The sequence below is a fragment of the Thermothielavioides terrestris genome, chromosome 3 (assembly GCF_000226115.1).
Source record: "Thermothielavioides terrestris NRRL 8126 chromosome 3, complete sequence".
Taxonomy (NCBI): domain Eukaryota; kingdom Fungi; phylum Ascomycota; class Sordariomycetes; order Sordariales; family Chaetomiaceae; genus Thermothielavioides; species Thermothielavioides terrestris.
In genome coordinates, this window is record NC_016459.1 from 584,792 (window position 1) to 607,857 (window position 23,066).

General features: G+C 59.4%; 8 protein-coding genes across 8 annotated transcripts; 4 read left to right on the forward strand and 4 right to left on the reverse strand.

Annotated features, from left to right (window-relative positions):
- Positions 1 to 3,192: 3,192 nt before the first annotated feature.
- On the forward strand, positions 3,193 to 3,890 carry THITE_2116441 (uncharacterized protein). The gene is made up of 2 exons (XM_003653835.1): positions 3,193 to 3,548; positions 3,601 to 3,890. Exons 1-2 carry the CDS (start codon positions 3,447 to 3,449, stop codon positions 3,868 to 3,870), a joined length of 372 nt encoding a protein of 123 aa, XP_003653883.1. The 5' UTR covers positions 3,193 to 3,446; the 3' UTR covers positions 3,871 to 3,890.
- A 992-nt stretch (positions 3,891 to 4,882) lies between these two features.
- Positions 4,883 to 6,119, forward strand: THITE_2116443 (uncharacterized protein). The gene is made up of 3 exons (XM_003653836.1): positions 4,883 to 4,966; positions 5,034 to 5,242; positions 5,301 to 6,119. The coding sequence occupies exons 1-3, from the start codon at positions 4,935 to 4,937 to the stop codon at positions 5,900 to 5,902; spliced, it is 843 nt and encodes a 280-aa protein (XP_003653884.1). The 5' UTR covers positions 4,883 to 4,934; the 3' UTR covers positions 5,903 to 6,119.
- Positions 6,120 to 6,632: 513 nt separating this feature from the next.
- THITE_53841 (uncharacterized protein) lies at positions 6,633 to 7,354 on the reverse strand (the record flags this gene model as incomplete). Its single annotated transcript, XM_003653837.1, has 2 exons — positions 6,633 to 7,010; positions 7,100 to 7,354. The coding sequence occupies 2 exons, from the start codon at positions 7,352 to 7,354 to the stop codon at positions 6,633 to 6,635; spliced, it is 633 nt and encodes a 210-aa protein (XP_003653885.1).
- Positions 7,355 to 8,372: 1,018 nt separating this feature from the next.
- On the forward strand, positions 8,373 to 9,868 carry THITE_53698 (uncharacterized protein; the record flags this gene model as incomplete). The annotated part of the gene is made up of 4 exons (XM_003653838.1): positions 8,373 to 8,564; positions 8,626 to 8,749; positions 8,845 to 9,188; positions 9,506 to 9,868. The coding sequence occupies 4 exons, from the start codon at positions 8,373 to 8,375 to the stop codon at positions 9,866 to 9,868; spliced, it is 1,023 nt and encodes a 340-aa protein (XP_003653886.1).
- A 1,896-nt stretch (positions 9,869 to 11,764) lies between these two features.
- On the forward strand, positions 11,765 to 15,464 carry THITE_2116446 (glycosyltransferase family 20 protein). The gene is made up of 3 exons (XM_003653839.1): positions 11,765 to 12,454; positions 12,664 to 14,599; positions 14,690 to 15,464. The coding sequence occupies exons 1-3, from the start codon at positions 11,900 to 11,902 to the stop codon at positions 15,358 to 15,360; spliced, it is 3,162 nt and encodes a 1,053-aa protein (XP_003653887.1). The 5' UTR covers positions 11,765 to 11,899; the 3' UTR covers positions 15,361 to 15,464.
- Positions 15,465 to 15,978: 514 nt separating this feature from the next.
- On the reverse strand, positions 15,979 to 17,896 carry THITE_2116448 (uncharacterized protein). Its single transcript, XM_003653840.1, has 3 exons — positions 17,375 to 17,896; positions 16,648 to 17,296; positions 15,979 to 16,530 (listed from the first exon to the last, which is right to left on the reverse strand). The coding sequence occupies exons 1-3, from the start codon at positions 17,743 to 17,745 to the stop codon at positions 16,099 to 16,101; spliced, it is 1,452 nt and encodes a 483-aa protein (XP_003653888.1). The 5' UTR covers positions 17,746 to 17,896; the 3' UTR covers positions 15,979 to 16,098.
- Positions 17,897 to 18,072: 176 nt separating this feature from the next.
- Positions 18,073 to 19,200, reverse strand: THITE_2049954 (uncharacterized protein; the record flags this gene model as incomplete). Its single annotated transcript, XM_003653841.1, has 1 exon — positions 18,073 to 19,200. A coding segment is annotated over one exon (1,128 nt), but the record flags the coding sequence as incomplete, so codon positions are not given.
- A 747-nt stretch (positions 19,201 to 19,947) lies between these two features.
- Positions 19,948 to 21,928, reverse strand: THITE_2050614 (uncharacterized protein; the record flags this gene model as incomplete). Its single annotated transcript, XM_003653842.1, has 3 exons — positions 19,948 to 20,956; positions 21,030 to 21,808; positions 21,863 to 21,928. The coding sequence occupies 3 exons, from the start codon at positions 21,926 to 21,928 to the stop codon at positions 19,948 to 19,950; spliced, it is 1,854 nt and encodes a 617-aa protein (XP_003653890.1).
- Positions 21,929 to 23,066: the final 1,138 nt, after the last annotated feature.

The window sequence follows — 23,066 nt, forward strand, 5'->3', positions numbered from 1 at the left end:
GGCAGGCTAGGCCGCGGGCCGAAGCGCGACTGACAGGAACCACGCGTGCGGCAAGATCGTAAGCCGCGCATGCGCCACCCGAACTACCGTTACGCAGTCCGCCGCCGGGCATGCAAGGCTACGACCCCGAGGCGCGACCACTGCGCCCCTCAGGCTACGGCACGGCAGTCCCTGGGGTCAGGGACCTTGAAGGAGGAGGGCCCTGTCATGCCCCGGAGCCACCCTAACCCGCGGGACCCGCCTCGGCACCCGGCACAGCCCTCGGAACGCGCCTCGGCACCTGGCACAACCCTCGGCCCGACCACCTCGCCCTGCATCCGGCACCCGGCGCAGCCTGGCCAACCACAGGGCACCACGCAGGTCATCTGCGTGCGCCACCAGGGCGCACGTCAGTAGCCCAGATCACGCGAGCCACCCGGAGGAGCGATCGGAGGGGCACAGAGCTGAGCGAAGTGCGGGGCATCAGGCTGAGCAAGTGCGGGGAACTGAGACATTGGGTCGGCAGCAGAGCGGATTGGGCGCACTCAGGGAGCTATGCAGGCGCCACAGGATGGCCCAGGAAAGGATCTGCGAGCTCAGGAATGGAGGCTGGCCGATGCGGAGGAAGATCGAGGGCCAGGATGGGAGAAATAAGGAGGATGGAACCCACAGGCAGTGGGAGAGGCCAGCGTTCAATGCAACCACCCGCAACCCCCCTACCTGTAGCTACCCTGTAGCGCGTGCTCTGCTTGTGCCTTGCTCGTACTCCGTCACTTCAACGTATACCCCCTTCCTTCTGGGAGCCCCCGCTCCTGACACTTAGTGCCTAAGTAGATAGTTTAGTATACTCTCTAGCCTATTGTCTTACTAGATCCCTTATTAGTTAAGCTACTCCAACGATATAATGTTATATATAAAGGTTAGGCAGTAAACTACGTTGTATAGCGTAAGTACTATAACGCCTTTGTCGTTCTATAGTTTAATATTTATCTTGCTATATCCTTTAATCTAAACAAAGTACTCGCTTACCTAGATATAGTCATTAGGCGTAGCCAACTTAGGAGGGTTTTTAAACCTATTTAGATAGTTAGCGATATAAATAGTTGACCTTAAATCTAGGATTATTAAGTTAATTAAAGGATATCTCTAGCCTATTTAGAATATAGCTAGGATTATAGCGACGCTCGATATACATTTGCCTATAGCTCTCTACTACTATATTCTTATAATATACTAGTAGCTAAATATCGTTATAATGTTAGTGCCTATATTAGGGGCGTTGCTTATATTGGGGCCAATGCCTACTTCGAGAGCGGTGCTCGCTTTAGGAGCGTTACCCTCTTCCTAGGTAGTACTCTCTTTAAGAGTAGTGCCCTTTTCAAGGGCGTTAGCATCTGCTATATCTATTTTAGGGACTTTAGGCTCCTTTATTAGGAGCGTAGCTATAGCTCTTTTAGAGTGGTCAGCTAGTCAATATAGTAATAGATCTTCGCCTATATCGCTCTTTATATTATTAGCGAGGCTACTCCTAGACCTCTTTATCTAAAGCCTATTAGCCTCTACTCATAGAGTTGAATTAGCTTTTAAATTAGCCTCTATATAAGCCTTAACGTATTCTCTAGGTTCCTACCTAGGCAGTATACTCTTAGGGTTCAAGTAGTAGTATCGTTCTATTAGATAGAAGTAATCGTATATATAGCACTTCTTTAATATACTTAAGGACCTTATAGAGGTACTAAGAGCTATAGGCGCGCTTAGCTTACGTTTAAAGTAGGATTAGCCAATTCTAGCTCCCTCTTTACAACTAGTTTAGCGCCTAGAGCGATCCTCCTAATCTTCTAGTTACTTAAAGTCCTTATTTTCTTTCTCTCTAGGGCCGTATATCGGGAAGGATCCTTTCTCTATACGATTAGGCGCCTTCTTAAGGAATAGATATATACCTTTATAGACTTCTATAACTATATCTTGAAAGGTTAGCTTCTTAAGGATCTCTATCTTATTTATAGTATAAAGGGAAATAAAGTTTAGAAATAGTTTCTCTAATATAGCTATTAGTTCGTTAAACTATAGGCTAGGATCCTTCGCTTTGCTTATCTTCTAAAGGGAGGCCTTATCTATTAAGCTCTTCTATTTAACAAGCTACTTTTTAAAATTAGTCTCTTTAATATATATATTCCTAGAGTATTTAAATATATTGAGATAGGTATAAATATATATTTAAAGCTTAGTTATCGTCTTAATAGTCAACTAAATAATCTTTTTAAGATTATTATATTATATTCGAAGGTCGATATATTCTATAAAGTAGGTAGACCAGTAGTTGGCTACTACTATAGTAGTTATAAAGGTCAATATCTAGGTAAGGTGATTGATCTAGCGTTTATAGTCCTTATATTTATAATCTAGATCCTTCTTAACCTATATAATAACGATAACGATATTATTGTTGAACCACTTCTCCCTCTCGTTATAGAGCTTCCTCTAGTGGTCGTTTAATACCTCGACACTAAGCTACTTTTATAGACCCTTATTCTTAGAGAGGGTCTAGGAGTCTATATTATCATCCTAGGCTATAGAGGTAGTGCTAGGCTACTACTCGCCTATAGCGGGCGCTCCTAGATCGGCTAGAGCTCCTACGTTAGCTATAGCTTCTACGGCTATAGCTAGTATAGAAGTCCGTAGTTTAACGATATATTCCTAGAGCTTACGTCGGATACATTTATAGGCGAGATCGTAGATATTAGCTAGTATAAGCTTCGGGAGGAGCTTCGCCTTACCTTTGAAATAGTCGAGTAGGTCGAGATACTTAGCTTTATTGACGAACTTACAGTTCTAAGCCACCTAGTCATCTAGGCTAGCTAGGATAATGTCGATCTTTATATCGGCTTTTGAAAATATAGTAATTGCTACTAAGCGCTATATATAGAGCTATATACTCAGAGATAGGGCTAGGTTTTCGAGCCAATGAGACTCTTAATTGTTGGAACCGCTACGTAGGCTTAGGAAGATGAAGCTATTACGATGTAAGCAATACGTACAACTAGGAACAATCGTAGTGTTGAGGATGTTGTATTATAGGAGAGTTTTCCTAATTAGGAGCCCAGTCTTAGGCGGCAATTAGGCATCAGGCCGGTGGATCCTAATCTCGGTGGGCCGGCCCGCTACCCCGGGCCGGGCTGGTTCTGACAGCTGCTTCCCACGCTCGTAGCCACACGAGCCTGCTTGCAAAAGCTAAACAGGCCCCGAACAAAGCATCCCATACATAAGAGCCAGCATTCCATCTGAACCCATTGCCTCATTCTTTTCCGACCAATTGCAGCGATTTTAACGATCCGTGGTTGCCGCTTGCGCTGTCAAACGACGAAATCGAAGTTCCATTGTCGTGCCTCGCTGCCTTCGGTCATGAGCGACCAGAAGTAATCGCGTCTCGCCGACTCCGATCCGCCCACCTCACCAGAGAAGACAACATGGAGAGCATTGGCGGCATAATCTCGGGTCCTGATGTCGTGGATGCTGCCCGTGAGCTTCCTAAGTCGACGAAGCACATTCAGAACTTGCTACGGTTCTCGGTGAGTTGCCATCCGCAATAACTCTGGTCTGCTTACACTGAGACATCGACAGATCGAACGCGATGTCGTGTTGCAACCAAATCCAAAGAAAAAGGGCGGATATCGCAGCATCAATTGGAAACGGCCAACTAACATCGAAGCCCTCTTGATGCATGTCACAGGCGTGGAACCCGAAGTGGAATGCAACTACTGCAATAAAAACCAGGGTCCCTTTATGAATTGCATCGTGTCACGGGACAATACAGGCAATGGCGCCTGCGCAGCCTGCCATTACAACTCTGGCAGCAACAGATGCAGTTTTTTCCTGGGAGAACAAAGTTAGTGCAGCCGTCTTCCAACACGTCTGCAACGCTGCTAACTTACGTTTTACAGGGCCGGGCACCTCCTACAAGCATCATGGCCGTGGCGCTACAGCCAAGGACCCGAACCTCAACCCTCCGCCGACTTCCAAGCTGCAGACTTCCGAGAGACGGAAGACGCTGCAGAAGCGCAAATCCAGGGAGGAAGCACAGCCCACCCCTAAGCGTCAGCGCTATGTTGCAGACACTTCGCCTGTAAGCGCCCAGTCTCCCTCGGCCTCGGCCCCGTGTTTCCTTTCCCGCCCAGCCAACTCTCACGGGCAGTTCCCCCTCCCACTAAAACAACACTTCCAGTCTACAGAAAGCTCTGCGTCCCCTGTCCAATACAGCACGCATCGCCGCAGCACTGGAGAAGAGCAATTCCACGCCCAGTCAAGCGACATTTCTGGCTCCGCTAGCTTCAGGGACAACCGCGTCGACCTCGTTCGCGCCTTGTTCCCACATCTGTCAGCTGCAGAGGAACGGGCTATTGCAGGTGTTTTGATCGACCTGGGTAGCTTGCTTTATAGGTCTGCGGATGACAAGGAGCGAAGAAGGAGGATGTAGTCAGCAAGCAGGCGGGCAACCCCATTTGTAAGGTAATTAGTAGCGTGCTCGAGCTGCAGGATTTGCAGTAGGTTAGGTATTTGACTGCCGTATTGAGACATCGCCAGTACAGACTGTCCGTGAGAAAACACGGGCTGTCAAGGGTCAGTCCCAATCCAACCTGGAAGAACATGACTGCCCTTTCGGCTTGTTGACCGTCATGGCAAAACAGAGGCGAACTAGAACCTGCCTGCCAGCAATATTGTAAAGTTGGCTGGTGACTGATGAAGCCTTGTGTCAATGCGGTGATACAACCCAGTGTCGAAATGGGCGCCCTGAACGCTGTGTGCCAGTGTCAGGAAGCTGGCAGCGCAGCTGACGGCGGGCCGTTCATGGCCTCTGCTGTGGGTGACCACTAACTCTGGCGCTCGTCAACCCACCATTCTCACCCCTCAACGCCAACCCCAATCACCATCTCGATGCGCAATGCGCCTTGAGCAGGATGGAGAACCAGTTCCGCTCGTCGGATGAGAAGTACGTCGGCCTTGATATTTTTTTTTCTCTTGGGAATTTTTCGAATGCTAATCGTGCACTTTCCCAGGCTGCTCCGCACGGGGCTCTTCTCCGACGTCACCGTCAAATGCGGCGACAGGACGTGGCAGCTGCACAAGAACATCCTCTGCTCGCGCTGCGTGTGGTTTGAAAAGGCGCTCACGGGCAGTTTCCAAGAGGCCAAGTCGGGCATGGTTGAGATCTCCAACTTCGCTCCCGAGGCCATCGACTGGGTCGTGCGCTACATCTACACCGGCGGTACGTCGCCGGAGATTCGATTTGGAAGCAGATCACAGAAGGCTGACCGGAAATTCAGTGTGCGACATCCCCTCGCTCAAATCATCCGCTCCCCCAACCAAGACCAACTTCGTCACCTGCTACGAGGTCTACACCGTGGCCGACTACTTCGCCCTCGCCCCGCTCGCGAAGATCGCCCTCGACACGCTCGCAGCCGAGTTCGACGCCCGGCTCGGGCCGATCCAGCTGCAGTACGAGTCAGCGGCGGAATGGCTGCCGGAGCTGTGCGAGGCCATCCGGCTCGTCTACGCCGACACGCCTCTGCCGGACGCCAACCTGACCCCGATCCGCCGCGCTTTCGTCTCCTTCGTGCACACGGCCCGCTTCTACTTCCTGCAGGACGCCGAGTTCAACCGGTTCCTGGACGAGGAGGCGCCCGGGCTGGCGCTCGACCTGTTCCGCGCGATGCGCGCCACGGGCGACTTCGTCGCCCACCTGCCCGACGCCTGCTGCTCGTTCTGCAAGATGAAGCCGACCACCCGCGGCGACAAGGCGTACTACACGCACCTCGCGCCCGACACGCTCCGGCTGACGGCCTGTTGCTCCACCTGCGCCGCCAAGAAGGACCTCGGCTCCGGTATGGCCAACTGGGCTGGCAAGCGGGGCCCCGCCGGGGCTTAGAAGGCGCCCGTCGCGCGGTATCCGGCTTCTGCCCGCCCGTTGGCAACATTGACCTCGGTCCCGGTGGCCACCCAGGCAGCATTTGCCGCGGCGTGTGCTTTCAATGGCGTGCGTGGTCTTAACAACTGGAGCAACTTTGGCGGGCCGCCTCGGTCGAACGGTCAGGGCTACTTTGGCGCTCCGCCCTGGTCGAACAGTCACGCTCCGTCTGGGTCGAACGGTCAGGGCTACTTTGGCGGTCCGCCCTGGTCGAACAGTCAGGGCCACTACTTTGGCGGGCCGCCTGGCTCGAACGGTCACCCTCCGCCTGGGTCGAACAACAGCCAGGGCTATTTTGGTGGTCCTTGAGATTGCAGGGTTCCTTGCCTTTTCATAAGCAACCTGCACTACATCGTTTCTAGAGGTTTAGGCATGCTATAGTATTCTCGCTGGGCATGGTAACAACCAGTTTTCAATCAGGCCAGGCACGCATTCCTCCTCCCGCTCACTGGGGAGACGCTCCGGTCCCGCTTCTGGTTCGTGTTCTTGGCCAGCCGAATCGTGTGGTGTCTCCGCAGTTGGTCACCCGCCACGAGCCCCGTCGCCGAAGCCCCGTCGAGCTGCATGCGTGACATTTGGAGGGAGACCTCGGCTACTGAGCTGGTACAGGCAGTACGCACGTCCATGTTGGTGTCAGCGTTGGTCTCTATGCTATCCACAATGAATCGAGGCCCACTCCATCCGAATCACTTCATTTCCCCTCCTCCTCCTCCTTCGGCCCGCTCCCCGGGATCTCCTCCCCGGTCTCCTCGTCCACCAGCGGACTCTGGTCAGACAGGCCCTTGAACTTGGGCAGCCCGTCCCTGATGTCGACCACGCGCTGCGGGTAGAACATGTGGCACTGCGGCTGGAAGGCCGCCCGGCCCGCGGGCGTGTTGATGCCCTCGATCAGCGTGGGGAACAGCAGGATCATGTTGCGGCCCTCGTCCATGACGGGCGTGCGGCAGTAGGCGCACTGCACCTTGCACGGCAGGTGGTGCGTCGTCGACCTGGCCGTCGGATCGTACCAGCCGAGGTCGTGGTGGCCGCGGGTGAAGTTGACGTCCGTCTTGTGGAAGATGGCGGCCCACTGGAAGGGAGCCCGCAGCAGGAGTCAGGAGTTAATTACCGTGCTGTGCGCGGAGATGTCCACCTCCTCCAGCGAAGACAGTTGCGTACCCCGTGCATCCGCTGACAGGTCGTGCAGTGGCAGTACTTTGATGCCAGCGGCTTCTCGCGGCTGAGCTCGTACTGCACCGCGCCGCAGTGGCACTTGCCCCTCCACTTGACCTCGAACTGGTCGCCCGGCTCGTGTATCCGGTAGGGCGGCCGGTACTTCCACTGGTCTTCCTCGCGGTGCGTTGTCGAGCCGGCCTGGTGCTGGTGCGGCTCGTTGCCGTCACTGCGCTTGTTGCCACCCTTGTCTTCGGTCATTTTGTAGAGGACGCGCGAAGTGGTGAGAGTGCGGCCGAGGGCTGCGGCGTGTGAAAGGTGATGCTTGGCAAGCGAAGGGATGCAAGCTCGACGGAAGAGAGGGAGGGACATGGAGTGTGAATGATTGCTGTGTTAGTTTGCAAGCGCCGTTGGCGAGACGTGATCGACTTCGGCGCTGTAGAAGGGCCTGGAAATCGACATCTGGTCGATTTGCTTCCGTGCATGGCTAGGCGTCTCCTGCATATATAAAGCAGGGTGCCTTCACAGATCACCGTCGTCAGTTCTCCAGTTCCCTGGAGCAAATGTTCCTGACTGCCTGGCTGTTGACGTCACTGCAGTGCCGGTTGTGCCACTCCACAAATCTTGCAACCGCTGGCTGTCCACTTACACACCCCAGACCGGAAACACAAAAATCGAAAGTTGAAAGTCCGCATCAACTCCCTGCTGGTTTCACGACGAACCGGAAACTCATGCATTCGTCAGCGCAGTTCGAAAAACCTGGCTACCTTAGATTAGTTCCGGACTCGGACAGCCGTTGAGGGTTGCAGCCAGTAGGTGAGTGCCGGACAGCGCGGACCTTCGATTCAGGGCGTTCAAGTCTTCGCCACGTTCACCCAAGCCGCTACCCGTTTCAATGGCTGCACCGGTGGCGTTCAATAGCCATACCTTAATGTCTTGAAGGAATGGTGAAGCCCTTGGCGAGAACGTCTGCAACCGGTCGGAAGTCGACGATTTCCCCACGCTGCTCCGGCTCTCCGGCGCCAGAGGATTAAGCCGAAAATGTGGAAAATGGATAAAGACGAGCATGCAACGGCGTACCTTCCGTCCGACGTGGATGTCCGACGCAAGGCTTGTGAGTATAGGGCGATAAATGGCGCGGTTTGCGGGTTGTAACTGCCGCCTTGCACCTGCCGGGCAACTGCTCGCGTTAGATTATTAGCTGCCTTCCCACCGTCGTCATCCCTCTCGTCCTGAGTTGGCGCCACAGCAATCAGCTCCGACAGAGTCGTCACCTACAATGGCTGTACCTTTCGACTTGGTTGCGGCTGCCGAGAAGCTGCTCGCGCAAGCTAAGATGCTCGCCGCCGTACGTGATTCAAGTGAAGTCGCCAATGAGGAAGCACTGCGGCGGAGCATCGCGGAGACGGCGAGGAAGATCGCTCTTGAGACGGCGCCGCCGTTGGACATCGTCAAGTCTGATTGGTTTGTGGTCAGTACGAGTTAAACTGTCTGCCCACGATCTTCGAATCTAAACCGCTTAACCCTCTCAGCTGGCCGACGTCGCGGCATGGAACATCTTCATCGACTGGAAAGCCTTCGACCACATCCCGCTGGAAGGGCACATCTCCATCGCCGACCTCGCCCGTGCTCTCGACGCCCAAGAGTCTCTCGTTGGTACGTCCTCATGCCGTTCAAACCCGCCCCCTTCCCTCTGCCATCATCTCCCCAGCTAACGAACAACCCTCAACCGTCCCGCCCCAAAATCCCAGCCCGCATCTCCGCCCAGCTCCTCTCAACAGGCAAGCTCCTTCCGGGCCCGACGCCGCACACGCTGCGGCACTCGCGCATCTCGCCGCTCTTCCGCACGGCGCACCCGGTCTCCGCCCTCGCCGCCGTCGCCGTCGGCAACGGCATGAAGCCCTGCGCGCACTGGCCCGCCTACTTCGCCGCCCACGGCCGCCGCGAGCCGCCCGGCCTCGCGCCCACCCCGTTCGCCTTCGCCTGGGGCCGCCCCGACCTGCCGCCCTGGGAGGTCAAGGCGCTGCACCCGGCCTACGCGGCGCTGTTCACGCGCTGCATGCGCGCGCGCGAGATCGTCGCGGGCGATACCGCCGTTGTCGGGCCGCGGGCTGTGTATGATTTTTCGTGGGTCGGCGTGCAGGCGCAGGCGCAGGCGCAGGGGGTGCAACAGGGCCCGGCGCCGGTGGTGGTTGACGTGGGCGGTGGGCTGGGCCAGTTGCTGCGGGATCTGCTGAGGGATGTGCGCGGGCTGCAGCCGGGCCAGTGCGTGCTGCAGGACCGGAGGGAGGTGATCGAGGAGGCGAGGGAGGTGGCGCGCAGGGATGGCAGGTTGGAGGGGGTCAGGATGATGGAGCATGATTTCCACGAGGAGCAGCCCGTGAAAGGTGAGGGATTGCAACTGCCGGATAGTGTGTTCTCGGGTGGTTGCGGCGGCTTACTTTCATTCTTTTAGGCGCACTTGTCTACATTCTGCGCCGGATCCTGCTCGACTACCCGGATCAGCTCGCTGTTGGGATTCTCCGGCGCCTGGCCGAGGCACTTCCCGCCGACAATCCCAAGGCCCGGGTCCTCGTCATAGAAGCGAGACGGCTGGATGTCCCAACGCCGGAGAACTGCAACGTGGACCTGTTCATGCTGAATCTCGGCGGCAAGCTCAGAGATGAGGCCATGCTCAAGGATCTGGCGGCTGCGGCGGGGTTGAGCGTGATGGGATATCATGCGAGTGCTCGGGAGGGCGATCCAACCTTTGTGATGGAGTGCGCGAGGGCGTGATGGTTCGCGCCTTGCGATGCACGGCGTGGATGGAGCAGGTAGGCCTGCGGAGTGTCTACTTCAGCTTTCCACCGGAATTTCATCGTAAAGAGGGCGTTGCGAAATACAATGATTCCAATCTCCCCGTACAGGGTTGGAGCTTTGGACTTCCACGTTGCACGAACGTAGTGCAGACGCATGGTCGCGATGCCGCCCTCTCTATGCGGCTGTCCGAAGAGGACGAACTGGCGATGGGACGCGCTGAACAGTGGGAAATGGGTGCTCGATGAGTATACTAAATGATTGGGTAGAGGCTGGCTTGTAGTGAGACTTTTCTAATGGTTTGTTCTGGTACTGGGTAAAGGTGAGACGGTAGGACGGTGTTTGGTTTTCAGGAGGTGGTTAGATGGCCTGGTGAGGTAAAGCAAAAGTACCTAGGTACGGGCGAATTATTTCTGAAACAGACGAGAGTGTTGGCGTTTTGCGAGTTTGATTCCATTGCACACTACATGTTTTAACTGCGTATCCAATTGAGCAGACGGTGAGTGTTTCTCTGGTGAGACTGACATCTGCCCTCCAGTTTGATTGAATCAAGAAGACCGGGTCTTGGAGGCTGCCACGGTGATAGGTACTATGTACCTTGCCTGTCGTGCAGCTCTTTAGCAGCCATTTTGCCATTCAAGTGTTGCTATTGCAAATGAGATGGAGCGACGAGGAAAGCAGAGTGATAATTTGCAAGCGTCTTGCGACACAGCGGCTCAGCGTCGCACTGCATCGCGCAGGGCCAGTCGGGTTGCAGCATCTAGCCATGTGTAGGGGCTCTGACGTGCAGCTGCAGCGGCAGCAAATGGCTGCTTCGGGCGCCGCCGGCTGCCATCGGGGGAATGCGGCCGAATTCGCCAGGTCAAGTTGGAAGTGCGGCAGGTCGGGCAGCAACCCAGCGACAAGCGAGGAGCAACGGCGAGACGAGACTCAAGGGTTGAAAATGGCGCAAGGGGTGTCACTTCGCTGTCGAGGTTGCTTGCTTGCATCTCGCTGCTTCAACGCGGCCAAGCTCAACTGCTCAACTCGGCTCGTCGTTCAGGCATCGTCAACCAGAGGCAAAGGAGCTTGGGGCAGTCCTTTGTATGCAGATGCTTTTGAGCGAGGTCAGAATGCCACGACCAGGAATTTGAGATCGATCTGATTCTAGCCCACACTCGAAGGCCCGCCATTCCGCCGGCACTTGGGCAGGGGTCGGCTTGCGGCTGTTCTGGTGCCGAAAGAGCCAAAAAACTGTGAGAAAAATGCGAAGTATCAGTAGTTTCCTCGGGACGATATGTGTATTAATCAATCTGTCAACCATTTTCTTGTAGAGTTTCAGTTGATCCTGGGCATCGCAGATGAGTTTTGGTGGTGCTGGGACATGCTCTGCCGTATGCGTTTCCAAGCTGCCCCAAGCTGCCTGCCTGGTAAGCCTGCTGAATGCTGCCCCGCCATGAGGGCACCCCACCTTCGATTTCTTGCCCCGCGTTGCAACGCGCCGGGACAGAATTGGGAGTAACTTAACCGGTCGAATCGAGCGATCTTTTCCCTGCGGTCCGGCAAGGAGCAAAGCAGCAACCTCCAACTTGAGCAGGGCGGACAACGACGCGGGACAAAAGGCGAGATTGAACAAGCTGCCCGGCAGGGGGGTGCGCTCTTCAAGTTTGAGCCCCGCCATTCTCTCGGCCTTCTATTCGGAGCACACCAGCTAAGGTACTGTGGAGAAACCCCCCGGTCCCCCTCCAATCCTCCCCTTGCAGGCAGCCAATCGATCCCTGCAAGAACACACAAGGTCTGGCCCGCAATCGCTGGGAGCTTGCCAAGTTGGCCGTGCCCGGCCTGTGAATGTTCCCGCTGCTGCACGCTGCCCCGCTGACGTTGTTCGTGGATTCTTGACCGGACCAGACCTGACCGGGCGCTTTATTTATCTCGCGATTCCTTTTGCGTCGGTCACCGGCGCGGTTCCTACTCTCCTTGATCCCTTCTCCATTTCCGACCTCGCACAGCGTCTCACGCACCATCGCCACCATGGACCCCAATGCGGACGCGCCCAACAGCGTCCACCAGGTAGAGGCCGCTTCCACTTCGGCTTCCGGGACCAGCGAGGTGCGCCCTGGGGTCGTGAACCGCACTGAGTCCTCTCTGCCGCCGAACCTGCGTCCTTCCGTCATCGATGTGCCCGTAACACCGGGAATCACCCGCGAGGCCTACGAAGTGGAATTGAGCAACAAGTCAGAGGGCGCTGCCGGCACTGAGCGATTCGAGGAGGGCTACTTCTCGCGCCACGACGTCGAGCATGCTCTCGCCGCGTCGCCCATTCCGGGCTCGACAAACCGCGAGGGCCAGTCATTCCTAAACAAAATTGCGACTGGCGCGCAGGAAGGAACCGACTATCTGCGGCGCGTGAGCGTCGCCGCCATGGGCGAGAGCGGGCCCAATCCCCCCAGCAGTGGTTCCAGTGTTCCCCAAGCGTCAATGTCCGACATTCGAGCTATCAGCCCGGATCTGGCACTCACCGGGAACATCATCTCGGCTACCTTCAATATCCCGCACTCGTTAACATACCGCAAGGGCGCCGACTGGGTATGTGCCTGCTGTGTTTATTCCCTCGTCAATCCGCCAATTCCCCATTCTTCTCATGCTATTTCCCGCAGTTTCATCGCCGCCTCTTCCCCCCCCCTCCCCCCCCCTCAATGCGCCGTGCAATGGGCGGACCGTAATTAGCACATGGGCCATTGAATTGCCAAGCCGTGGGATGGTGGGGTGGGGCTGATGTCATCGTGTCCCTGCAGGAATTGAATCCGCGTCGCGGCCAGTCGGCCCTTTTCGACGCCTTCTCGTACCTTTCGTCCGACGAGGCGCCCTGGAACCACACGGTCGTCGCATGGACGGGCGAGATCGAGACACCCAGCGAGCTGTCGCCTCCGAACACCCCGCCCTTCACGACAGTACACCTCAGCTCGCTCAATGCGCTCTCCAAGCCGATCCCGCTCGACCCCTCCAAGGCCCCGCCGACGCCGCCCGCGGCCGACGGCCTGTGGATTCCCAAGGAGGACATGCAGCGGCTCGAGCGCCAGCTCTCGCATAACAAGAAGATCAAGACCATCCCAGTCTGGCTCGCCGACGATGCCGACGGACGCGAGGACGGCATCAAGCTGAAGGACCAGGCCCGATGGAGGCGCTACGCCGAGCACGACCTCTATACCCTCTTCCACTACAAGCTGCCCGAGCCGAGCGACGGGCGCCGGGAGCGCGTGCATTGGGCCGACTACTACCGCATGAACCAGAAATTCGCCAACAAGATTCTCGAGGTCTACAAGCCCGGCGACGTCGTCATGGTGCACGACTACGCCCTGATGCTGCTCCCAAGCATGCTGCGTCAGCGCGCCCCACACATGTACATCGCCTTCTACCTGCACTCGCCCTTCCCCAGCAGCGAATACTTCCGGTGCCTGCCGCGCCGCAAGGAGGTGCTGGAGGGCGTGCTGGGCGCCAACCTGATCGGCTTCCAGAGCTACAGCTACTCGCGCCACTTCGCCAGCTGCTGCACCCGCATCCTGGGCTTCCCCTCGGACGGCTCGGGCGTCGACGCCTACGGCTCGCGCGTCGAAGTTGGCGTATTCCCCATCGGCATCGACGCCACCAAGGTCGCCCGCCTGGCCTGGACCGACTCGGTCAACGAGAAGTTCGCGGCGCTCAAGACCATGTACGCCAACAAGAAGATCATCGCCGGCCGGGACCGTCTGGACAGCGTCCGCGGCGTCGCGCAGAAGCTCATGGCGTTCGAGCGCTTCCTCCAGCTGTATCCCGAGTGGCGCGACAAGGTGGTGCTGATCCAGGTGACGTCGCCGACCAGCATCGAAGAGGAGAAAGAGGACCCCGAGAATAAAATCTCGAGCCGCGTCAACGAGCTGGTCATGAAGATCAACGGCGCCTATGGGTCCATCGGCTTCTCGCCCGTGCTGCACTTCCCGCAGTACATCAGCCAGGACGAGTACTTCGCGCTGCTGCGCGCTGCCGACATCGGCCTCATTACGTCGGTGCGAGACGGCATGAACACCACGTCGCTCGAATACGTAATCTGCCAGCGCCAGTCGGCCGGGCCCCTGATCCTGTCCGAGTTCAGCGGCACGGCCGGCTCGCTCAAGGACGCCATTCACATCAACCCGTGGGATCTGACTGGCGTCGCCAGGCAGATCAACAACGCGCTCACGATGCCCCAGGAAAAGCGCGAGGCCATGCAGCAGAGCCTGCTCGCGCACGTCACCAGCAAGAACGTGCAGTACTGGATTGCCGGCTTCCTGCGCCGGCTGGTGGCGGTGCTCGGCAGCAGGAAGAACGTCGCGGCCACGCCGCTGCTCGACCGGTCGGCGCTGCTCCGCAAGTACCGCGCCGCCAAGAAGCGCCTGTTCATGTTCGACTACGACGGCACCCTGACCCCCATCGTCCGAGAGCCCAGCGCGGCAATCCCGTCGGAGCGCGTCATCACCAGCCTGAAGGCCCTGGCCGCTGACCGCGACAATGCCGTCTGGATCATTTCGGGCCGCGACCAGGATTTCCTGATGCAGCACCTCGGCCACATCACCGAGCTCGGTTTCAGTGCGGAGCACGGCAGTTTCATGAGGCACCCCGGCGCGACGGAATGGGAGAACCTCGCCGATAAGCTCGACATGGGCTGGCAGAAGGAGGTGCTCGAGGTGTTCCAGAAGTACACCGACAAGGTGCCAGGTAGGTTTTTTTTTTGTTTTTTTCTCCTCCCTTTACATATCTGATTGCTCCCCCGCGCATCGCATCCAACTAACCGGTCGCCGTGTGTAGGCTCCTTCATCGAGCAGAAGCGGTGCGCGCTGACGTGGCATTACCGCCTGGCCGACCCCGAGCAGGGCGTCCACATGTCGCACCAGTGCCGCAAGGAGCTCGAGACCACCGTCGGCCGCAAGTGGGACGTCGAAGTCATGACCGGCAAGGCCAACCTCGAGGTGCGCCCGACATTCATCAACAAGGGCGAGATCGCCAAGCGGCTCGTCACCACCTACAACGCCGAGCTGCGCGCCCTCGCCGCGTCGAGCCCCGGCGAGGGCGGCGACGGGACCAAAGACGGCAACAACGACAGCAGCAGCCCCAACAAGCTCGGCTTTGTCCTCTGCATGGGCGACGACTTCACCGACGAGGACATGTTCCGCGCGCTGAACGGGCTGAGCCAGCCGGCGGCCGGCCAGGGCTCGGGCCCCGCCGCCGCCGCCGCCGCCGCCGCAGGAGCCGCCGAGGTCGAGGCCGACGACTGCTTCACCGTTACGGTCGGCGCGAGCACCAAGGTCACCCTCGCCCGCTGGCACCTGCTCGACCCTGAGGACGTCATCGAGTGCGTGGCGCTCCTGGCTGGGGTCGGGGGGAGTGGCACGGGCACGACCAGCGGCGGCGTGCTGAGCATGGGCGAGGTCAACCTCGCGGCGCTGAGCGCTGTTGAGGATCATATCCCGGCGCACTAACGCTACCTACCCCTTTGCGGCTTCTCGGGGGGTTGCTGCGGTTGGGGATGGTGCTTTTTTTTTCGCTAGCGATGGCTTCCGATTTCCTTGTTCCCCTGCCCCGTTTTCCTTCTGATTTTTCACTTGCATGGAGCTGGAGCGGGAGCGTCCAATTGATCATGACGATGGATGATGTGCCTCGGGGGCCGGCACACGGACAACTCTCTGCATGCGGGTGGGCATAGACTACTGCTCTCTTAGCTACTGGCTCGGGTTGGGGGCGGACGGATGCTTACCTGGGCTGTTGCGCTGCATTGGGAGGGGAATAGATTTGATGTATTGTAACTGGTGCCCTCTGAAGGAGGGAACGACTGGCAGAGTCCGGGAGGTTGCCTCGCCCCGGGGTCGTGGGCGGGCGCCTCTCACTTGGCCCGCTTGCCTGGCTTTGGCATGGAATCCAGCTGCGTTGATCTTTCATGGGTCAGGTTCCGAGGATGATGAGAGCGGCTATTGGTACTGATCCCTGTTGGGTCTGTTCTGTGAGAGACGCTATCGGAGAGTGGACTACATGGCTCAGACCAGTTATGCAGGGCAGGGCCATGAGGAAAGGGGTGGCGTTGCTTTGAGGGGCAACATCGGGCACCCCTCCTCTCCCACCTGACTACCATGTCATGGACAACTCACCAGGGGGGTGAAGCATCTATGTAACGAAGTAAACGGCCTTGTGCAGACACCCCTCCGCTATTCAACCAGCTCAGATCACCGGCCCCCCTCTTCATCCCCCTCCCGCTCCTCCCCTTCCCCCACCACCGCCCTCCTCCTCCCCCCTTCCCCGGCAACCGCCCTCCTCTTCTCCGTCCCCGCGAAGCTGACCAGCATGCCGAGGTCGTACACGACCTTGAGCGAGCCAGCCAGGCCGAAGGCGAGCCCGAACCGGCCGCGCCCCGCCAGCACGCCCGTCAGCAGCGGGCCCAGGCTCTGCGCCGTGGTCTTGACCACGTTGACGGCGCCCATGACGGCGGTGCGCTGCGCGGCCGGCAGCGCCGCCGCCAGGAAGGCCGTGCGCGGCGCCACGTCCATGTTCTGCGTGCAGGCGCGCAGGATGAGCAGGGTCAGCGCCAGCGGCAGATGCGAGGGTAGCGGGAGCAGGGTGAGCGTCAACGAGGAGGGCAGGTGCGTGAAGACCATTGTCTGTGTTTGTCATCCGGGGTTAGTGTGTTGCGTTGCTATGTAGCGATATAGGGAGGTGAACCAAGACGGGGAGGGGGGTTTTGGTGTGGGGGGGGGGGGGGGGGGGCTGGGCTTTACCTTGACATTGCCGATGCGCTTGGCGATGGAGGACGCGACCAGCACGGAGGCCGCGGCGATGGTGCTGGTGACGAAGAAAATGCTGCCCAGCTGGCCCTCGGGCAGGCTGAACTTGCGTCGGAAGTAGTACGTCATCCAGGTGGGCGATGCCAGGCCCGAGGCAAACGAGTCGACCCCGAAGAGGATGAACAGGCGGATCACTAGGGACCAGAGATCCTTGTCGAGCGAGGCGAACAGGCCCTGCTTCTTCTGTGCGGGCGGCTGCTCGCGCTGCTGAGGGGCGGCGGCGTCTGCCAGTAGGGGGCGTGTCTCGTCGTTCTGCGGTGGTTGTGCCTGTTGTGGCTGCGGCTGCCGCGCCTCGTCTTTCTTGGCCGCCTCAACGTCGCGGCTCAGGGCCAAGGTCAGGGACAACTTGACCACGCCGACGGCGCTGTAGGCGAAGAAGACGACGCGGCAGGACGCAACGAACTCCCACCCGTGCAGCGCCTGCAGCGAGGTCATAGCCCAGCCGCAGACCAGCTGGCCCAGAGCCGTGCCGGCCGACCCGAGCAGCGCATACCACGCGAAGACATCGGGCAGCAGCTCGCGCGGCGTCAGATGCGCGACGGTAGACTCCTCCACGGCGCGGAACGGGCCGATCTCATTTCCACTGGACGCCAGGGAGACAGCATTAATGGCGCTGGCCTTCGCACGCGCAATAGCCAAAAAGGAACACACACACACTCACCTCGGACTGATGACGCCCACCACAGCCGCGGCCAGCAAGACCCAGTAATTCCCGGACAGGGCAAACACGACGCCGCTGGCGGCCATGAGCACGGCGCCGAGGGCCAGGACGGCGCGGCGGCCCACGGCGTCGGCGAAGAGCGTCAGCAGGAAGCTGATGACGACGTCGCCGGCCAGCGTCAGCGTCATGAACAGGCCGATCCAGTCGTCGGCGATGCCCACGGCCGACAGGTAGCTCGCGAGGATCAGCGTCGACCCGCCGTAGGCGAACAGGCGCACGAACCGCTGCGCGCACAGCAGCTTGACGTCGCGCGGGGCCCGCCACATGGTGGCCAGGCCCAGCTCGTGGAGGATGCGGGCGGGGAGGCGCATTGCGAGGGGTGTGGGAGCGGGGGTGGTGATGGTGGTGTCGAGGTGAGTGAGATGGAAGTGGATTATTCGGGCAGAGAATAAACTCATTGGCGCGCTGATTTACGTGAACTGTTTGGTTCAAGTTGGATGGTTCATTCAGCTTACGCAAGCATGTGGGGCTTCACGCGTGTATCAGTAAACTTCAGGATCTTAATTCCTGTCTTCTCGGCTCCGACTCGGTCTTAAGGGAATCAAGCAACGCGCCCCCGAGGCTGTAGCCGACCATCCCACAACTCCCCGCCGAGCCTCCCTGAGTCTGATGCTCCATTGATACGTGATTAACTGCGCTCAGCTGCCTGCCGGTTTGATGCCCATCTTGAACACCGGACTGCTGTCGAAATTGGCGTAGTCGTGGAATGCCGCCGCCTGCTGCTTGGAGATCTCGACTTCCTGGCCGCGCTCCACGACCCCCCTGTCGTACTCGTCCATGGCCGCCTTCAGCGACCGCCGGCCCTCCTGCACCTCGACCATCCGCTTGACGAACTCGTCGGCGTCCTTGATGGCCAGATTCCCTCCCTGCCCTCGGTGGAACGTCATGCTGTGCGCCGCGTCGCCGGCCAGCGTCACCCGCCCGCCCCGGTTGTCCCACGGCTTCGGGTGCCAGATGCGCAGCTGGTCCGTGCCGATCGCCACGTCGTCGGCCAGCCACTGCACCACCGACCGGTACGGATCCGCCCAGCCGTCCATGTGCGCGCGCAGCCTCTCGAGCCGGTTGCCCGTGTTCTCCTCGTCCTCGCGCGTCGCGATCGGCCAGGTGACCAGCAGGTAGAACAGCCAGGTCTCGGGCCGGTCCAGGTCCGGCTTGTCCAGCAGGAACAGGCCCATGTACATGCCCTTGGGGTGCGGCGCGACGTCGACGCTGGGGTTCATAACGGCGTCGAGCCAGCGCGCGCGGTCGGCCGGCAGCCGGAACGGGAAGTTCATGAAGGCGTACGGCAGCACCTCCTGCGCCGCCGCCGCCTCGCCCAGCAGGCACCGCCGCACCTGCGACGCGCCGCCGTCCGCCCCGACCACCACCGTGCCCGTCTCGGCCGTGCCGTCGGCGAAGTGCGCCGTCACCGTCGCGCGCGAGTCGTCATTGTCGCCGCCGTAGGAGAGCGACACGAGTCGCTTGCCGCGCTTCAGGCGCAGCCCCGCCGCGAGCACGCGCTTGGTCTTCTGGATCTGCATGCGCCGGATGCCGCCCGGGTAGCGCACGCGGATCTTGGTGGCGCCCGTGGCGCCGTCGCGGATCAGCACGCCCTGCTCGCCAGCCGACGCGACGGACAGCGACACGTCGGGCTGGCAGGCCTGCAGCTGCGGCACGAGCTCCGGCGGGAGGAGCCCCTCGAGCAGCGGGAGTGCCCAGCTGAGCGTGATGCCCCAGTTGCGGTCGCGCGGCGTGGTCTCGCGGTCGACGAGGCTGTAGGAGATGTTGTGCTGAGTGGGAGTCAGTTGGGGGGTGACCGGGCTGGTTCGCGGCGGAATCAACTTGCCTTGCGCAGGCCATGCGCAATGGCGATCCCGGCTAGGCCTACTCCCGGTGTCTGCGGTCAGTAAATACCCACGTGCGTGGATGTAGGGGTCCGCGATTCTTGCCAACTAACCAGCGCCGACAACCACTACGTGGAGAGGTTTGTCCCCCATTATCCCAGCAGTCCAGCTGTCACCTAAGAATTCAGAACCCGGAGGATAGAGGCCGTCGGTCGCAGGAAGACCGCAACTGGACACACCAACGAGTGAGGCCTAAGTCGAGAAGGGGTGGTATTGCTGTCTGACGGCGAAGCATACGTAGAATATATTCGCGTTGTACAGTACCCCGCTCGCCAAGTTGTCAAGGGCAGAAGAGAGTGCAGGGCGAAGCGGACTCCCCCACAGCCGCACGCTGCAGCGTAGCTACGGCCAGGAAAGCGCCACTCGAGCTGGGCTGGATCCGTGACGTTACGTAGCAGGAGCCACTCGGACACGCGCCTTGAAGCACCCATCATCATTGCTCCCGTTACTTTAGCCTCACTAGGAAGCTCAGGGCACGAGATGATGTATGGAAGACGCAATATTGGCCGCGTACCGCAGATTGCACCGCCGACCTGACTAAGGAATAGTAACGAGAGTCGAAACTCTCATCCAAGGCCGACTAAAAGGAATGTGATAGACCGGCACATCTTTGAATCTCGGCCTCTGCCCTCACGCAGCACTCTCAGGACCTTCACTGACCACCACCCCCTCGGCCGCCCGCAGCGCCCTGCCCACGCGCTCCTCCAGCCACGCCCACTCCTCCAAGCCGACGCTGATGCGCACCAGATCCTCCACCACGCCGTACTCGGCCGCCCACTCCAGCTCCCTGTAGTGCGCCAGCAGCGTGTAGGCGCAGCACAGCGTGAAGTTGGTGCCGAGGCTGGGGCCCTTGGCGACGTCCAGCGCGTCGTAGAACGCGACCGCCCGCGCCGGCGCCGCGAACCGCACCGACAGCAGGAACCCGTACCCGCCGCCCTCCCGCCGGAACCGGTCGTACATCGCCTGCGTCGGGCTGCCCTGGGGGTAGAACACCTCCCGCACGCAGCCGCTGCGCCGCAGCATGTCGGCGACGCGCGCCGCGTTCCCGCTCGCCGCGCGCACCCGCGCCGCGAAATCCCGGCTGTTCGCCTCCATCCGGACCACGTCCGCCCAGAACCAATTCCTTTCTCCCGTCCTCCGTCCTCCATTTCCACTTCCTCCACCCCCGCCCCCCTCCCTGTGCTCAAGCCGCTCCAGCGCGCCCTTCAGCGTGGCATACCCCCACCCGCGCGGGTTGAGCACGGCGGCGCCGCCCATGACGTCGCACGCGCCGCTGAACATCTTGGTCAGGCTGGTGCACGCCACGTCGCACGCCGCCAGCAGGCGCAGCGCCGCGTGCGTGCCCACCGTGTCGTCGACCACCAGCGGGATCGCGTGGCGCGTGGCCAGCGCCCGCAGCCGCGCCAGGTCCGGCGCCTGCAGCAGCGGGTTGCCTGGGAATTCGGTGAATATCGCGTCGAATTTCATCATAGTAGCGGTCGCGGGGGCGGTGGTGCTGCACTGGGGGATGGTTGGGGAGGGTGCGGAAGGGTTGAGCATGGCTTCGAGGGCGGTGATGGCGTCGGCCGTGGCGTGGAAGAGCGTCGGCTCGAAGCCGAGGACACGGTGCAGGACTTTGTACGTGTCGACGTAGAGGAAGCTGTCGGGGTCAACAGGTTCGGATTAGTGCATCGGCGTAAACAAGGCCCAAGGGTTGCAGGTCAGACACTCACCCGAAGACAGCCACGCGGTAGGGGTTGTCGGGCGTTGCGCGGCGCAAGGATTTGATGGCGGCCGCGATCTCAGCGATGGCGGTCATGCCGGTGGGAAAGAGGAACACGTCGGATGGTGAAACTTCGAGGTTGTCCTCCGCAGAAGACTGGCCGGCGGCTATCCTGCTCTTCAGCGTGCTTCGCGCCTGCTCGGCCTGGCGCGCTATCTCGGCTGGGGCCGGCATCGATCCGGGATCTGGGGGCGCCGTCGACAGGAAGGGCGCGTGCTCCAGCCAGTGCGTGGCGCGCCTGCTCGAGATGCCGAAGCCGGTGTGCTGCCAGAACGCTTTGGCTTCCGCGGCCAGCTCGGCCGGATACGTCACGAGGACGATGTCTTCGTTACCGACGGTCACTGCCGACTCGATGTCACCGTCACCCGGCACGCCGTCCACCGCCTCCACAGGCGTAATCCTGCCCTCCCAGCTCACGACGTAGACTCCAATGTCGGCCGCGCTGAAGCGCTTCGAGGCAGGATCGCTCCACGCGGGCAAAGTCTTGCGACACGCCTGCGCATGGCCAACGCTGTCCAGCACAATGGCGAGTTTGGTGGTCCCTTTTTCCCTGTCGCCGGTCTCTCCTGCGCTCCGTTGCTGCATGTCGAGAAGCTGCATGGCCAGCCGGTCGACCACTCTCGGGATGAAAAACCGCGGGTATCCGGTCTTCATGGCGTTCAGCACGCGCGGCTCCCGCGACGCCCAGCCGACCGTGTCGGCCCATTTCGGCAGGTGGACGCTGACACCCTGAGCGGTCAGGAAAGAATGGCTTGGGTCATTTGGAGCGCACGGAACACTTACATGCGGATTCCCAGGCGGCAGCGATATGCCCAGGGGCAAATCCTCGGGTGCGGCGATGGTAGCCATTGTGGCCTCCTGCCGAAATGATTATTTCGAGGAGGGAGGCGTGGTTTGGGGGGGGGGGGGGGGGGGAAGCTCCGTCCGCAATCCGAATTGACGAGAATCAAGAAGGCTCGACTCTCTCACTCCCGCAGCTCCGCAACGCAGGGCTGATGGCACGGCCGATAAGCTGCATGATGGCGCACGCTTGATCTAAATAATGGCAGGATAGTCGCACACGGTTGGCCGGAAGCAGCCTAGACTGTCTCCCTTGCTGGCGGTGAAGCTGCAGCAGTCACTGTTGCACGATGCAAGCAAGCTGTTGCCAGCGAGTCGCTGCCAGCGAGCTGTCATTGCCACGGCGGAGATCCCCACTGAGAGGGCATGACATCACAGATCTGTCTCTGGTGCATATCGGACGGACGCAACATGCTTGGCAGCGCAGTAGACAAACCGATGGTTTAAAGTGCTCAAAAGCCAGATTATGTCCTCCGGTTCGGTCGAGTCAAGATTGATTGTGTGATACATTAGTTCAATGCCCTCTGGTGGGTTGAACCAGGAATTCCCTAGGCTTCTTCCTCTGCTCATTGCCTGCTGTAATGGTCGCCGTTGTATGGTTGTGTAGGTGATATCGCAGCAATCGCCGTGATACAGGTTTGGATCTGCCGGTCGAGGATCGCTGGAGCACCCCAGTCAGAAAACAACTGATGTGTAATGTGCTCAAACAACCTGTAGCTGCATGTGCTGCATTGCCACTTGGGCTCCCTGGGCTCAAAGTTTTCTCCGAGCAAAGCAACAAATGGCCGGGCATCAGCACTGGTCCGACAAAGACTCGGTGTGGTTCACGAACGACTGGAGTAGCAACGGGAGCGGGGGGTCGAAAATGGAAGGGTCATTTTGGAGCACAATACTGAACTTGCTGGTTGTTGGGAAGCATTGTAGTTTGCATTGTGGTGAATAATCGAAATGGCAGCTCACCACGGCTGTTGGGCATCGCCATGGTACATGCTTGGCTGGTGTGAATATCTGTGTAAGTGATAAGGAGCTTCTGCGACAAACCCATGATCCAGGTGCCTCGGCGTCATACAGGTTTTCGTAGCAGTGGACTTGACGCCGGAACGCCAATAAAGCTAAGAATGATGAGTTATTGTGCATATGCAACCTG

What these genes read in the sequence shown, in the direction of transcription:
- THITE_2116441 (XM_003653835.1), top strand. Translation starts at nt 3,447, where the DNA reads ATGGAGAGCATTGGCGGCATAATCTCGGGTCCTGATGTCGTGGATGCT. An exon ending in AGAACTTGCTACGGTTCTCG is followed by an intron (nt 3,549 to 3,600) that starts GTGAGTTGCCAT and finishes AGACATCGACAG; the next exon opens with ATCGAACGCGATGTCGTGTT.
- THITE_2116443 (XM_003653836.1), top strand. Translation starts at nt 4,935, where the DNA reads ATGGAGAACCAGTTCCGCTCGTCGGATGAGAA. An exon ending in TTCCGCTCGTCGGATGAGAA is followed by an intron (nt 4,967 to 5,033) that starts GTACGTCGGCCT and finishes GCACTTTCCCAG; the next exon opens with GCTGCTCCGCACGGGGCTCT. An exon ending in GCGCTACATCTACACCGGCG is followed by an intron (nt 5,243 to 5,300) that starts GTACGTCGCCGG and finishes CCGGAAATTCAG; the next exon opens with TGTGCGACATCCCCTCGCTC.
- THITE_2116446 (XM_003653839.1), top strand. Translation starts at nt 11,900, where the DNA reads ATGGACCCCAATGCGGACGCGCCCAACAGCGTCCACCAGGTAGAGGCC. An exon ending in ACCGCAAGGGCGCCGACTGG is followed by an intron (nt 12,455 to 12,663) that starts GTATGTGCCTGC and finishes GTGTCCCTGCAG; the next exon opens with GAATTGAATCCGCGTCGCGG. An exon ending in GTACACCGACAAGGTGCCAG is followed by an intron (nt 14,600 to 14,689) that starts GTAGGTTTTTTT and finishes CGCCGTGTGTAG; the next exon opens with GCTCCTTCATCGAGCAGAAG.
- THITE_2116448 (XM_003653840.1), bottom strand. Translation starts at nt 17,745, where the DNA reads ATGCGCCTCCCCGCCCGCATCCTCCACGAGCTGGGCCTGGCCACCATG. An exon ending in GTGGGCGTCATCAGTCCGAG is followed by an intron (nt 17,297 to 17,374) that starts GTGAGTGTGTGT and finishes CCTGGCGTCCAG; the next exon opens with TGGAAATGAGATCGGCCCGT. An exon ending in AGCGCATCGGCAATGTCAAG is followed by an intron (nt 16,531 to 16,647) that starts GTAAAGCCCAGC and finishes TGACAAACACAG; the next exon opens with ACAATGGTCTTCACGCACCT.